At 41.8% G+C, this 17,526-nt stretch overlaps 1 protein-coding gene across 5 annotated transcripts in view; it reads right to left on the bottom strand.

Moving 5' to 3' along the window:
* GBA2 (glucosylceramidase beta 2) overlaps positions 1-17,526 on the bottom strand; it is a 133,205-nt gene that overhangs the window by 21,588 nt on the left and 94,091 nt on the right. For all 5 annotated transcript variants that reach the window (XM_069963378.1, XM_069963379.1, XM_069963382.1 and 2 more), the window contains exons 15-16: positions 15,941-16,047; positions 13,897-14,039 (exon numbers count right to left, since the gene is read on the bottom strand). In XM_069963378.1, the coding sequence (XP_069819479.1) occupies positions 13,897-14,039; positions 15,941-16,047 (250 nt within the window). The remainder of the gene's footprint in view (positions 1-13,896; positions 14,040-15,940; positions 16,048-17,526) is intronic.

Here is a 17,526-nt window from a genome sequence, read left to right on the forward strand (position 1 = left end):
CCCTCACCATATAGTAATACTATGTACAGTGTCCTGAGTACTGATACCCCCTCACCATATAGTAATACTATGTACAGTGTCCTGAGTACTGATACCTCCTCACCATATAGTAATACTATGTACAGTGTCCTGAGTACTGATACCTCCTCCCCATATAGTAATACTATGTACAGTGTCCTGAGTACTGATACCTCCTCACCATATAGTAATACTATGTAGTGTCCTGAGTACTGATACCTCCTCACCATATAGTAATACTATGTACAGTGTCCTGAGTACTGATACCCCCTCCCCATATAGTAATACTATGTACAGTGTCCTGAGTACTGATACCTCCTCACCATATAGTAATACTATGTACAGTGTCCTGAGTACTGATACCCCCTCACCATATAGTAATACTATGTACAGTGTCCTGAGTACTGATACCCCCTCCCCATATAGTAATACTATGTACAGTGTCCTGAGTACTGATACCCCCTCACCATATAGTAATACTATGTACAGTGTCCTGAGTACTGATACCCCCTCACCATATAGTAATACTATGTACATTACAGTATCCTGAGTAGTGATACCCCCTCACCATATAGTAATACTATGTACAGTGTCCTGAGTACTGATACCCCCTCCCCATATAGTAATACTATGTACAGTGTCCTGAGTACTGATACCCCCTCACCATATAGTAATACTATGTACAGTATACTGAGTACTGATACCTCCTCCCCATATAGTAATACTATGTACAGTGTCCTGAGTACTGATACCCCCTCACCATATAGTAATACTATGTACAGTGTCCTGAGTACTGATACCTCCTCCCCATATAGTAATACTATGTACAGTGTCCTGAGTACTGATACCCCCTCACCATATAGTAATACTATGTACAGTGTCCTGAGTACTGATACCCCCTCACCATATAGTAATACTATGTACAGTGTCCTGAGTACTGATACCCCCTCACCATATAGTAATACTATGTACAGTGTCCTGAGTACTGATACCTCCTCACCATATAGTAATACTATGTACAGTGTCCTGAGTACTGATACCCCCTCACCATATAGTAATACTATGTACAGTACAGTGTCCTGAGTACTGATACCTCCTCACCATATAGTAATACTATGTACAGTGTCCTGAGTACTGATACCTCCTCACCATATAGTAATACTATGTACAGTGTCCTGAGTACTGATACCCCCTCCCCATATAGTAATACTATGTACAGTGTCCTGAGTACTGATACCTCCTCACCATATAGTAATACTATGTACAGTGTCCTGAGTACTGATACCCCCTCCCCATATAGTAATACAATACTATGTAGTGTCCTGAGTACTGATACCTCCTCACCATATAGTAATACTATGTACAGTGTCCTGAGTACTGATACCCCCTCCCCATATAGTAATACTATGTAGTGTCCTGAGTACTGATACCCCCTCCCCATATAGTAATACTATGTACAGTGTCCTGAGTACTGATACCCCCTCCCCATATAGTAATACTATGTACAGTGTCCTGAGTACTGATACCTCCTCACCATATAGTAATACTATGTACAGTATCCTGAGTACTGATACCTCCTCACCATATAGTAATACTATGTACAGTGTCCTGAGTACTGATACCCCCTCCCCATATAGTAATACTATGTACAGTGTCCTGAGTACTGATACCTCCTCCCCATATAGTAATACTATGTACAGTACAGTGTCCTGAGTACTGATACCTCCTCACCATATAGTAATACTATGTACAGTGTCCTGAGTACTGATACCCCCTCACCATATAGTAATACTATGTACAGTGTCCTGAGTACTGATACCTCCTCACCATATAGTAATACTATGTACAGTGTCCTGAGTACTGATACCTCCTCACCATATAGTAATACTATGTACAGTGTCCTGAGTACTGATACCCCCTCCCCATATAGTAATACTATGTACAGTACAGTGTCCTGAGTACTGATACCTCCTCACCATATAGTAATACTATGTACAGTGTCCTGAGTACTGATACCCCCTCCCCATATAGTAATACTATGTACAGTGTCCTGAGTACTGATACCCCCTCACCATATAGTAATACTATGTACAGTGTCCTGAGTACTGATACCTCCTCACCATATAGTAATACTATGTACAGTGTCCTGAGTACTGATACCTCCTCACCATATAGTAATACTATGTACAGTGTCCTGAGTACTGATACCTCCTCACCATATAGTAATACTATGTACAGTGTCCTGAGTACTGATACCTCCTCACCATATAGTAATACTATGTACAGTGTCCTGAGTACTGATACCCCCTCACCATATAGTAATACTATGTACAGTGTCCTGAGTACTGATACCCCCTCACCATATAGTAATACTATGTACAGTGTCCTGAGTACTGATACCCCCTCCCCATATAGTAATACTATGTACAGTACAGTGTCCTGAGTACTGATACCCCCTCACCATATAGTAATACTATGTACAGTGTCCTGAGTACTGATACCCCCTCACCATATAGTAATACTATGTACAGTGTCCTGAGTACTGATACCTCCTCCCCATATAGTAATACTATGTACAGTGTCCTGAGTACTGATACCTCCTCACCATATAGTAATACTATGTACAGTGTCCTGAGTACTGATACCTCCTCACCATATAGTAATACTATGTACAGTCTCCTGAGTACTGATACCCCCTCACCATATAGTAATACTATGTACAGTGTCCTGAGTACTGATACCCCCTCCCCATATAGTAATACTATGTACAGTACAGTGTCCTGAGTACTGATACCCCCTCCCCATATAGTAATACTATGTACAGTGTCCTGAGTACTGACACCCCCTCCCCATATAGTAATACTATGTACAGTGTCCTGAGTACTGATACCCCCTCACCATATAGTAATACTATGTACAGTGTTCTGAGTACTGATACCCCCTCACCATATAGTAATACTATGTACAGTATCCTGAGTACTGATACCTCCTCACCATATAGTAATACTATGTACAGTGTCCTGAGTACTGATACCTCCTCACCATATAGTAATACTATGTAGTGTCCTGAGTACTGATACCCCCTCCCCATATAGTAATACTATGTACAGTGTCCTGAGTACTGATACCCCCTCACCATATAGTAATACTATGTACAGTGTCCTGAGTACTGATACCTCCTCACCATATAGTAATACTATGTACAATGTCCTGAGTACTGATACCTCCTCACCATATAGTAATACTATGTACAGTGTCCTGAGTACTGATACCCCCTCCCCATATAGTAATACTATGTACAGTGTCCTGAGTACTGATACCCCCTCCCCATATAGTAATACTATGTACAGTGTCCTGAGTACTGATACCCCCTCCCGATATAGTAATACTATGTACAGTGTCCTGAGTACTGATACCTCCTCACCATATAGTAATACTATGTACAGTATCCTGAGTACTGATACCTCCTCACCATATAGTAATACTATGTACAGTGTCCTGAGTACTGATACCCCCTCACCATATAGTAATACTATGTACAGTGTCCTGAGTACTGATACCCCCTCCCCATATAGTAATACTATGTACAGTGTCCTGAGTACTGATACCCCCTCCCCATATAGTAATACTATGTACAGTGTCCTGAGTACTGATACCTTCTCCCCATATAGTAATACTATGTACAGTGTCCTGAGTACTGATACCCCCTCACCATATAGTAATACTATGTACAGTGTCCTGAGTACTGATACCCCCTCACCATATAGTAATACTATGTACAGTGTCCTGAGTACTGATACCTCCTCCCCATATAGTAATACTATGTACAGTGTCCTGAGTACTGATACCCCCTCCCCATATAGTAATACTATGTACAGTACAGTGTCCTGAGTACTGATACCTCCTCACCATATAGTAATACTATGTACAGTGTCCTGAGTACTGATACCTCCTCCCCATATAGTAATACTATGTACAGTGTCCTGAGTACTGATACCCCCTCACCATATAGTAATACTATGTACAGTGTCCTGAGTACTGATACCCCCTCACCATATAGTAATACTATGTACAGTACAGTGTCCTGAGTACTGATACCCCCTCCCCATATAGTAATACTATGTACAGTGTCCTGAGTACTGATACCCCCTCACCATATAGTAATACTATGTACAGTGTCCTGAGTACTGATACCTCCTCACCATATAGTAATACTATGTACAGTGTCCTGAGTACTGATACCCCCTCACCATATTGTAATACTAGGTACAGTGTCCTGAGTACTGATACCTCCTCACCATATAGTAATACTATGTAGTGTCCTGAGTACTGATACCTCCTCACCATATAGTAATACTATGTACAGTGTCCTGAGTACTGATACCCCCTCCCCATATAGTAATACTATGTACAGTGTCCTGAGTACTGATACCTCCTCCCCATATAGTAATACTATGTACAGTACAGTGTCCTGAGTACTGATACCCCCTCCCCATATAGTAATACTATGTACAGTGTCCTGAGTACTGATACCCCCTCACCATATAGTAATACTATGTACAGTGTCCTGAGTACTGATACCTCCTCCCCATATAGTAATACTATGTACAGTACAGTGTCCTGAGTACTGATACCTCCTCACCATATAGTAATACTATGTACAGTGTCCTGAGTACTGATACCTCCTCACCATATAGTAATACTATGTACAGTGTCCTGAGTACTGATACCTCCTCACCATATAGTAATACTATGTACAGTGTCCTGAGTACTGATACCCCCTCCCCATATAGTAATACTATGTAGTGTCCTGAGTACTGATACCTCCTCACCATATAGTAATACTATGTACAGTGTCCTGAGTACTGATACCTCCTCACCATATAGTAATACTATGTACAGTGTCCTGAGTACTGATACCCCCTCCCCATATAGTAATACTATGTAGTGTCCTGAGTACTGATACCCCCTCCCCATATAGTAATACTATGTACAGTGTCCTGAGTACTGATACCCCCTCCCCATATAGTAATACTATGTACAGTGTCCTGAGTACTGATACCTCCTCCCCATATAGTAATACTATGTACAGTGTCCTGAGTACTGATACCCCCTCACCATATAGTAATACTATGTACAGTGTCCTGAGTACTGATACCTCCTCCCCATATAGTAATACTATGTACAGTGTCCTGAGTACTGATACCCCCTCACCATATAGTAATACTATGTACAGTGTCCTGAGTACTGATACCCCCTCACCATATAGTAATACTATGTACAGTGTCCTGAGTACTGATACCCCCTCACCATATAGTAATACTATGTACAGTGTCCTGAGTACTGATACCTCCTCACCATATAGTAATACTATGTACAGTGTCCTGAGTACTGATACCCCCTCACCATATAGTAATACTATGTACAGTACAGTGTCCTGAGTACTGATACCCCCTCACCATATAGTAATACTATGTACAGTGTCCTGAGTACTGATACCTCCTCACCATATAGTAATACTATGTACAGTGTCCTGAGTACTGATACCCCCTCCCCATATAGTAATACTATGTACAGTGTCCTGAGTACTGATACCTCCTCACCATATAGTAATACTATGTACAGTGTCCTGAGTACTGATACCCCCTCCCCATATAGTAATACAATACTATGTAGTGTCCTGAGTACTGATACCTCCTCACCATATAGTAATACTATGTACAGTGTCCTGAGTACTGATACCCCCTCCCCATATAGTAATACTATGTAGTGTCCTGAGTACTGATACCCCCTCCCCATATAGTAATACTATGTACAGTGTCCTGAGTACTGATACCCCCTCCCCATATAGTAATACTATGTACAGTGTCCTGAGTACTGATACCTCCTCACCATATAGTAATACTATGTACAGTATCCTGAGTACTGATACCTCCTCACCATATAGTAATACTATGTACAGTGTCCTGAGTACTGATACCCCCTCCCCATATAGTAATACTATGTACAGTGTCCTGAGTACTGATACCTCCTCCCCATATAGTAATACTATGTACAGTACAGTGTCCTGAGTACTGATACCTCCTCACCATATAGTAATACTATGTACAGTGTCCTGAGTACTGATACCCCCTCACCATATAGTAATACTATGTACAGTGTCCTGAGTACTGATACCTCCTCACCATATAGTAATACTATGTACAGTGTCCTGAGTACTGATACCTCCTCACCATATAGTAATACTATGTACAGTGTCCTGAGTACTGATACCCCCTCCCCATATAGTAATACTATGTACAGTACAGTGTCCTGAGTACTGATACCTCCTCACCATATAGTAATACTATGTACAGTGTCCTGAGTACTGATACCCCCTCCCCATATAGTAATACTATGTACAGTGTCCTGAGTACTGATACCCCCTCACCATATAGTAATACTATGTACAGTGTCCTGAGTACTGATACCTCCTCACCATATAGTAATACTATGTACAGTGTCCTGAGTACTGATACCTCCTCCCCATATAGTAATACTATGTACAGTGTCCTGAGTACTGATACCTCCTCACCATATAGTAATACTATGTACAGTGTCCTGAGTACTGATACCTCCTCACCATATAGTAATACTATGTACAGTGTCCTGAGTACTGATACCCCCTCACCATATAGTAATACTATGTACAGTGTCCTGAGTACTGATACCCCCTCACCATATAGTAATACTATGTACAGTGTCCTGAGTACTGATACCCCCTCCCCATATAGTAATACTATGTACAGTACAATGTCCTGAGTACTGATACCCCCTCACCATATAGTAATACTATGTACAGTGTCCTGAGTACTGATACCCCCTCACCATATAGTAATACTATGTACAGTGTCCTGAGTACTGATACCTCCTCCCCATATAGTAATACTATGTACAGTGTCCTGAGTACTGATACCTCCTCACCATATAGTAATACTATGTACAGTGTCCTGAGTACTGATACCTCCTCACCATATAGTAATACTATGTACAGTCTCCTGAGTACTGATACCCCCTCACCATATAGTAATACTATGTACAGTGTCCTGAGTACTGATACCCCCTCCCCATATAGTAATACTATGTACAGTGTCCTGAGTACTGATACCCCCTCCCCATATAGTAATACTATGTACAGTGTCCTGAGTACTGATACCCCCTCCCCATATAGTAATACTATGTACAGTACAGTGTCCTGAGTACTGATACCCCCTCCCCATATAGTAATACTATGTACAGTACAGTGTCCTGAGTACTGATACCCCCTCCCCATATAGTAATACTATGTACAGTGTCCTGAGTACTGATACCCCCTCCCCATATAGTAATACTATGTACAGTGTCCTGAGTACTGATACCCCCTCACCATATAGTAATACTATGTACAGTGTTCTGAGTACTGATACCCCCTCACCATATAGTAATACTATGTACAGTATCCTGAGTACTGATACCTCCTCACCATATAGTAATACTATGTACAGTGTCCTGAGTACTGATACCTCCTCACCATATAGTAATACTATGTAGTGTCCTGAGTACTGATACCCCCTCCCCATATAGTAATACTATGTACAGTGTCCTGAGTACTGATACCCCCTCACCATATAGTAATACTATGTACAGTGTCCTGAGTACTGATACCTCCTCACCATATAGTAATACTATGTACAATGTCCTGAGTACTGATACCTCCTCACCATATAGTAATACTATGTACAGTGTCCTGAGTACTGATACCCCCTCCCCATATAGTAATACTATGTACAGTGTCCTGAGTACTGATACCCCCTCCCCATATAGTAATACTATGTACAGTGTCCTGAGTACTGATACCCCCTCCCGATATAGTAATACTATGTACAGTGTCCTGAGTACTGATACCTCCTCACCATATAGTAATACTATGTACAGTATCCTGAGTACTGATACCTCCTCACCATATAGTAATACTATGTACAGTGTCCTGAGTACTGATACCCCCTCACCATATAGTAATACTATGTACAGTGTCCTGAGTACTGATACCCCCTCACCATATAGTAATACTATGTACAGTGTCCTGAGTACTGATACCCCCTCCCCATATAGTAATACTATGTACAGTGTCCTGAGTACTGATACCTTCTCCCCATATAGTAATACTATGTACAGTGTCCTGAGTACTGATACCCCTCACCATATAGTAATACTATGTACAGTGTCCTGAGTACTGATACCCCCTCACCCATATAGTAATACTATGTACAGTGTCCTGAGTACTGATACCTCCTCCCCATATAGTAAATACTATGTACAGTGTCCTGAGTACTGATACCCCCTCCCCATATAGTAATACTATGTACAGTACAGTGTCCTGAGTACTGATACCTCCTCACCATATAGTAATACTATGTACAGTGTCCTGAGTACTGATACCTCCTCACCATATAGTAATACTATGTACAGTGTCCTGAGTACTGATACCCCCTCACCATATAGTAATACTATGTACAGTGTCCTGAGTACTGATACCCCCTCACCATATAGTAATACTATGTACAGTACAGTGTCCTGAGTACTGATACCCCCTCCCATATAGTAATACTATGTACAGTGTCCTGAGTACTGATACCCCCTCACACATATAGTAATACTATGTACAGTGTCCTGAGTACTGATACCTCCTCACCATATAGTAATACTATGTACAGTGTCCTGAGTACTGATACCCCCTCACCATATTGTAATACTAGGTACAGTGTCCTGAGTACTGATACCTCCTCACCATATAGTAATACTATGTAGTGTCCTGAGTACTGATACCTCCTCACCATATAGTAATACTATGTACAGTGTCCTGAGTACTGATACCCCCTCCCCATATAGTAATACTATGTACAGTGTCCTGAGTACTGATACCTCCTCCCCATATAGTAATACTATGTACAGTACAGTGTCCTGAGTACTGATACCCCCTCCCCATATAGTAATACTATGTACAGTGTCCTGAGTACTGATACCCCCTCACCATATAGTAATACTATGTACAGTGTCCTGAGTACTGATACCTCCTCCCCATATAGTAATACTATGTACAGTACAGTGTCCTGAGTACTGATACCCCCTCACCATATAGTAATACTATGTACAGTGTCCTGAGTACTGATACCTCCTCACCATATAGTAATACTATGTACAGTGTCCTGAGTACTGATACCTCCTCACCATATAGTAATACTATGTACAGTGTCCTGAGTACTGATACCCCCTCCCCATATAGTAATACTATGTAGTGTCCTGAGTACTGATACCTCCTCACCATATAGTAATACTATGTACAGTGTCCTGAGTACTGATACCTCCTCACCATATAGTAATACTATGTACAGTGTCCTGAGTACTGATACCCCCTCCCCATATAGTAATACTATGTAGTGTCCTGAGTACTGATACCCCCTCCCCATATAGTAATACTATGTACAGTGTCCTGAGTACTGATACCCCCTCCCCATATAGTAATACTATGTACAGTGTCCTGAGTACTGATACCTCCTCCCCATATAGTAATACTATGTACAGTGTCCTGAGTACTGATACCCCCTCACCATATAGTAATACTATGTACAGTGTCCTGAGTACTGATACCTTCTCCCCATATAGTAATACTATGTACAGTGTCCTGAGTACTGATACCTCCTCACCATATAGTAATACTATGTACAATGTCCTGAGTACTGATACCTCCTCCCCATATAGTAATACTATGTACAGTGTCCTGAGTACTGATACCCCCTCCCCATATAGTAATACTATGTACAGTGTCCTGAGTACTGATACCCCCTCCCCATATAGTAATACTATGTACAGTGTCCTGAGTACTGATACCCCCTCCCCATATAGTAATACTATGTACAGTGTCCTGAGTACTGATACCCCCTCCCCATATAGTAATACTATGTACAGTGTCCTGAGTACTGATACCCCCTCCCCATATAGTAATACTATGTACAGTGTCCTGAGTACTGATACCCCCTCCCCATATAGTAATACTATGTACAGTGTCCTGAGTACTGATACCTCCTCACCATATAGTAATACTATGTACAGTACAGTGTCCTGAGTACTGATACCCCCTCCCCATATAGTAATACTATGTACAGTGTCCTGAGTACTGATACCCCCTCCCCATATAGTAATACTATGTAGTGTCCTGAGTACTGATACCCCCTCCCCATATAGTAATACTATGTACAGTACAGTGTCCTGAGTACTGATACCTCCTCACCATATAGTAATACTATGTACAGTGTCCTGAGTACTGATACCTCCTCCCCATATAGTAATACTATGTACAGTATCCTGAGTACTGATACCCCCTCACCATATAGTAATACTATGTACAGTGTCCTGAGTACTGATACCTCCTCCCCATATAGTAATACTATGTACAGTGTCCTGAGTACTGATACCCCCTCACCATATAGTAATACTATGTACAGTGTCCTGAGTACTGATACCCCCTCACCATATAGTAATACTATGTACAGTGTCCTGAGTACTGATACCCCCTCACCATATAGTAATACTATGTACAGTGTCCTGAGTACTGATACCTCCTCCCCATATAGTAATACTATGTACAGTGTCCTGAGTACTGATACCCCCTCACCATATAGTAATACTATGTACAGTGTCCTGAGTACTGATACCCCCTCACCATATAGTAATACTATGTACAGTACAGTGTCCTGAGTACTGATACCTCCTCACCATATAGTAATACTATGTAGTGTCCTGAGTACTGATACCCCCTCCCCATATAGTAATACTATGTACAGTGTCCTGAGTACTGACACCCCCTCCCCATATAGTAATACTATGTACAGTGTCCTGAGTACTGATACCCCCTCACCATATAGTAATACTATGTACAGTGTCCTGAGTACTGATACCTCCTCCCCATATAGTAATACTATGTACAGTATCCTGAGTACTGATACCTCCTCCCCATATAGTAATACTATGTACAGTACAGTGTCCTGAGTACTGATACCCCCTCCCCATATAGTAATACTATGTACAGTGTCCTGAGTACTGATACCCCCTCCCCATATAGTAATACTATGTACAGTGTCCTGAGTACTGATACCCCCTCACCATATAGTAATACTATGTACAGTATTCCTGAGTACTGATACCTCCTCACCATATAGTAATACTATGTACAGTATCCTGAGTACTGATACCTCCTCACCATATAGTAATACTATGTACAAGTGTCCTGAGTACTGATACCTCCTCACCATATAGTAATACTATGTACAGTGTCCTGAGTACTGATACCCACTCACCATATAGTAATACTATGTACAGTGTCCTGAGTACTGATACCCCCTCCCCATATAGTAATACTATGTACAGTGTCCTGAGTACTGATACCCCCCTCCCCATATAGTAATACTATGTACAGTGACCTGAGTACTGATACCCTTCTCCCCATATTAGTAATACTATGTACAGTGTCCTGAGTACTGATACCCCCTCCCCATATAGTAATACTATGTACAGTGTCCTGAGTACTGATACCCCTCCCCATATAGTAAATACTATGTACAGTTGTCCTGAGTACTGATACCTCCTCCCCATATAGTAATACTATGTACAGTGTCCTGAGTACTGATACCCCCTCCCCATATAGTAATACTATGTACAGTGTCCTGAGTACTGATACCTCCTCACCATATAGTAATACTATGTACAGTGTCCTGAGTACTGATACCCCCTCCCCATATAGTAATACTATGTACAGTACAGTGTCCTGAGTACTGATACCTCCTCACCATATAGTAATACTATGTACAGTGTCCTGAGTACTGATACCCCCTCCCCATATAGTAATACTATGTACAGTGTCCTGAGTACTGATACCCCCTCACCATATAGTAATACTATGTACAGTGTCCTGAGTACTGATACCCCCTCCCCATATAGTAATACTATGTACAGTGTCCTGAGTACTGATACCCCCTCACCATATAGTAATACTATGTACAGTGTCCTGAGTACTGATACCTCCTCCCCATATAGTAATACTATGTACAGTGTCCTGAGTACTGATACCTCCTCACCATATAGTAATACTATGTACAGTACAGTGTCCTGAGTACTGATACCCCCTCCCCATATAGTAATACTATGTACAGTGTCCTGAGTACTGATACCCCCTCACCATATAGTAATACTATGTACAGTACAGTGTCCTGAGTACTGATACCTCCTCCCCATATAGTAATACTATGTACAGTGTCCTGAGTACTGATACCCCCTCCCCATATAGTAATACTATGTACAGTATCCTGAGTACTGATACCCCCTCCCCATATAGTAATACTATGTACAGTGTCCTGAGTACTGATACCCCCTCCCCATATAGTAATACTATGTACAGTGTCCTGAGTACTGATACCTCCTCCCCATATAGTAATACTATGTACAGTGTCCTGAGTACTGATACCCCCTCACCATATAGTAATACTATGTACAGTGTCCTGAGTACTGATACCTCCTCCCCATATAGTAATACTATGTACAGTATCCTGAGTACTGATACCCCCTCCCCATATAGTAATACTATGTACAGTGTCCTGAGTACTGATACCTCCTCACCATATAGTAATACTATGTACAGTACAGTGTCCTGAGTACTGATACCTCCTCCCCATATAGTAATACTATGTACAGTGTCCTGAGTACTGATACCTCCTCACCATATAGTAATACTATGTACAATGTCCTGAGTACTGATACCTCCTCACCATATAGTAATACTATGTACAGTGTCCTGAGTACTGATACCTCCTCCCCATATAGTAATACTATGTACAGTGTCCTGAGTACTGATACCTCCTCCCCATATAGTAATACTATGTACAGTGTCCTGAGTACTGATACCCCCTCCCCATATAGTAATACTATGTACAGTGTCCTGAGTACTGATACCTCCTCACCATATAGTAATACTATGTACAGTATCCTGAGTACTGATACCCCCTCCCCATATAGTAATACTATGTACAGTGTCCTGAGTACTGATACCCCCTCACCATATAGTAATACTATGTACAGTGTCCTGAGTACTGATACCTCCTCCCCATATAGTAATACTATGTACAGTATCCTGAGTACTGATACCTCCTCACCATATAGTAATACTATGTACAGTACAGTGTCCTGAGTACTGATACCTCCTCACCATATAGTAATACTATGTACAGTGTCCTGAGTACTGATACCTCCTCACCATATAGTAATACTATGTACAGTGTCCTGAGTACTGATACCTCCTCCCCATATAGTAATACTATGTACAGTGTCCTGAGTACTGATACCTCCTCACCATATAGTAATACTATGTAGTGTCCTGAGTACTGATACCCCCTCCCCATATAGTAATACTATGTACAGTGTCCTGAGTACTGATACACCCTCCCCATATAGTAATACTATGTACAGTATCCTGAGTACTGATACCCCCTCACCATATAGTAATACTATGTACAGTGTCCTGAGTACTGATACCCCCTCACCATATAGTAATACTATGTACAGTATCCTGAGTACTGATACCCCCTCACCATATAGTAATACTATGTACAGTGTCCTGAGTACTGATACCCCCTCACCATATAGTAATACTATGTACAGTATCCTGAGTACTGATACCCCATGCAGTAACGGTACGTGTATCCTGGGTCTGTGCATGCAGAATACGGCTTTGGTATATATATTATATTATCATTCAGAGGAGTATGCTGAGTATTATACATGTTGAGGACGTTCCTAAGCTCGGACTCGTACCGTTCCAGAGCAGCCTCTCGTAGGCGTCCCTTCCTTTGGAGAGAATACTGGAGAACTTGCTATGAGCGTCCTCATCCCCGAGATCATCGGCCATCTGACACATCATACACACGGCAGCCAGCCAGAGACCCCCGCAGTACGAGCTGCAAGAGAGAGAGTGTTATATACAGATAATCTACAGCTCCACTCACATCACTATATACAGATAATCTACAGCTCCACCCACATCATTATATACAGATAATATACAGCTCCACCCACATCACTATATACAGATAATCTACAGCTCCACCCACATCACTATATACAGATAATCTACAGCTCCACTCACATCACTATATACAGATAATCTACAGCTCCACCCACATCACTATATATAGATAATCTACAGCTCCACCCACATCACTATATACAGATAATCTACAGCTCCACCCACATCACTATATACAGATAATCTACAGCTCCACCCACATCACTATATACAGATAATCTACAGCTCCACCCACATCACTATATACAGATAATCTACAGCTCCACCCACATCACTATATACAGATAATCTACAGCTCCACTCACATCACTATATACAGATAATCATTATATACAGATAATCTACAGCTCCACCCACATCACTATATACAGATAATCTACAGATCCACCATATCATTATATACAGATAATCTACAGCTCCACCCATATCATTATATACAGATAATCTACAGCTCCACCCACATCACTATATACAGATAATCTACAGCTCCACCTACATCACTATATACAGATAATCTACAGCTCCACCCACATCACTATATACAGATAATCTACAGCTCCACCCACATCACTATATACAGATAATCATTATATACAGATAATCTACAGCTCCACCCACATCACTATATACAGATAATCTACAGCTCCACCCACATCACTATATACAGATAATCTACAGCTCCACCCACATCACTATATACAGATAATCATTATATACAGATAATCTACAGCTCCACCCACATCACTATATACAGATAATCTACAGCTCCACCCACATCATTATATACAGATAATCTGCAGCTCCACCATATTATTATATACAGATAATCTACAGCTCCACCCACATCACTATATACAGATAATCTGCAGCTCCACCCACATCACTATATACAGATAATCTACAGCTCCACCATATCATTATATACAGATAATCATTATATACAGATAATCTACAGCTCCACCCACATCACTATATACAGATAATCTACAGCTCCACCCACATCACTATATACAGATAATCTACAGCTCCACCCACATCACTATATACAGATAATCTACAGCTGCACCCACATCACTATATACAGATAATCTACAGCTCCACCCACATCACTATATACAGATAATCTACAGCTCCACCCACATCACTATATACAGATAATCTACAGCTCCACCCACATCACTATATACAGATAATCTACAGCTCCACCCACATCACTATATACAGATAATCTACAGCTCCACCCACATCACTATATACAGATAATCTACAGCTCCACCCACATCACTATATACAGATAATCTACAGCTCCACCCACATCACTATATACAGATAATCTACAGCTCCACTCACATCACTATATACAGATAATCATTATATACAGATAATCTACAGCTCCACCCACATCACTATATACAGATAATCTACAGCTCCACCCACATCACTATATACAGATAATCTACAGCTCCACCCACATCACTATATACAGATAATCTACAGCTGCACCCACATCACTATATACAGATAATCTACAGCTCCACCCACATCACTATATACAGATAATCTACAGCTCCACCCACATCACTATATACAGATAATCTACAGCTCCACCCACATCACTATATACAGATAATCTACAGCTCCACCCACATCACTATATACAGATAATCTACAGCTCCACCCACATCACTATATACAGATAATCTACAGCTCCACCCACATCACTATATACAGATAATCTACAGCTCCACCATATCATTATATACAGATAATCACCTTGGTCCGGTCATCACCCAAGCATCGTACGTCTGATCAGCGAATCCCGAATTTTCAATTAGACCATCACCATCCTGATCAAATCGCAACGCAGTGTCCATGACCGCCTGAGGGCAACAAAGAGTCCACAATGAGGGCAACTTTGGGGCAAGAAGAGTCACCTGCAGACTGATCCCATGTCTCTACAGGGGGAGGGGTTACTGGTCATTTGATACACACCTGCAGACTGGTCACGTGTCTCTACAGGAGGAGGAGTTTCTTGTCATGTGATATTGTATCTGGAAGGATGGCTACATGTGCCACTACTACCATCACCCTTTTGATATTAAACTCGCAGACTGGTCAGATGTGTGCTAGGTGAAAGAAGCTCTTGGCGATGTGACATTTACCAGGTAGTCTGGCTATGGTCACATGTCTTTGGTGGGAGGAGCTCTTGGTCATGTGATATTTACCCAGAAGCCTGCCTAAGGTCACATGTCTCTGGTGGGAGTTCCATGTCATGTGATACTTACCCAGCAGACTGGCCACAGATCTCCCAGGTAGGTGGTATTCTTAGGTATGTGATACTTACCCGGCAGACTGGCCACAGATCTCTCAGGTAGGTGGTATTCTTAGGTATGTGATACTTACCCGGCAGACTGGCCATAGATCTCTCAGGTAGGTGGTATTCTAGGTCATGTGATACTTACCCGGCAGACTGGCCACATGTCTCTCAGGTAGGTGGTATTCTTAGGTATGTGATACTTACCCGGCAGACTGGCCACATCTCTCAGGTAGGTGGTATTCTTAGGTATGTGATACTTATCTGGCAGACTGGCCTCAGATCTCTCAGGTAGGTGGTATTCTTAGGTATGTGATACTTACCCGGCAGACTGGCCACATGTCTCTCAGGTAGGTGGTATTCTTCGTTTTGTGATACTTATCTGGCAGACTGGCCACAGATCTCTCAGGTAGGTGGTATTCTTAGGTATGTGATACTTACCCGGCAGACTGGCCACATGTCTCTCAGGTAGGTGGTATTCTTAGGTATGTGATACTTATCTGGCAGACTGGCCACAGATCTCTCAGGTAGGTGGTATTCTTAGGTATGTGATACTTACCCGGCAGACTGGCCACATGTCTCTCAGGTAGGTGGTATTCTTAGGTATGTGATACTTATCTAGCAGACTGGCCACAGATCTCCCAGGTAGGTGGTATTCTTAGGTATGTGATACTTATCTAGCAGACTGGCCACAGATCTCCCAGGTAGGTATTCTTGGTCATGTGATACTTATCTAGCAGACTGGCCACAGATCTCTCAGGTAGGTGGTATTCTTGGTCATGTGATACTTACCCGGCAGACTGGCCACATGTCTCTCAGGTAGGTGGTATTCTTAGGTATGTGATACTTATCTAGCAGACTGGCCACAGATCTCCCAGGTAGGTGGTATTCTTGGTCATGGGATACCTGGCAGACTGGCCACAGATCTCTCAGGTAGGTGGTATTCTTAGGTATGTGATACTTACCCGGCAGACTGGCCACATGTCTCTCAGGTAGGTGGTATTCTTAGGTATGTGATACTTATCTAGCAGACTGGCCACAGATC

This window comes from Dendropsophus ebraccatus, chromosome 3, assembly GCF_027789765.1.
Source record: "Dendropsophus ebraccatus isolate aDenEbr1 chromosome 3, aDenEbr1.pat, whole genome shotgun sequence".
Classification (NCBI taxonomy): Eukaryota; Metazoa; Chordata; class Amphibia; order Anura; family Hylidae; genus Dendropsophus; species Dendropsophus ebraccatus.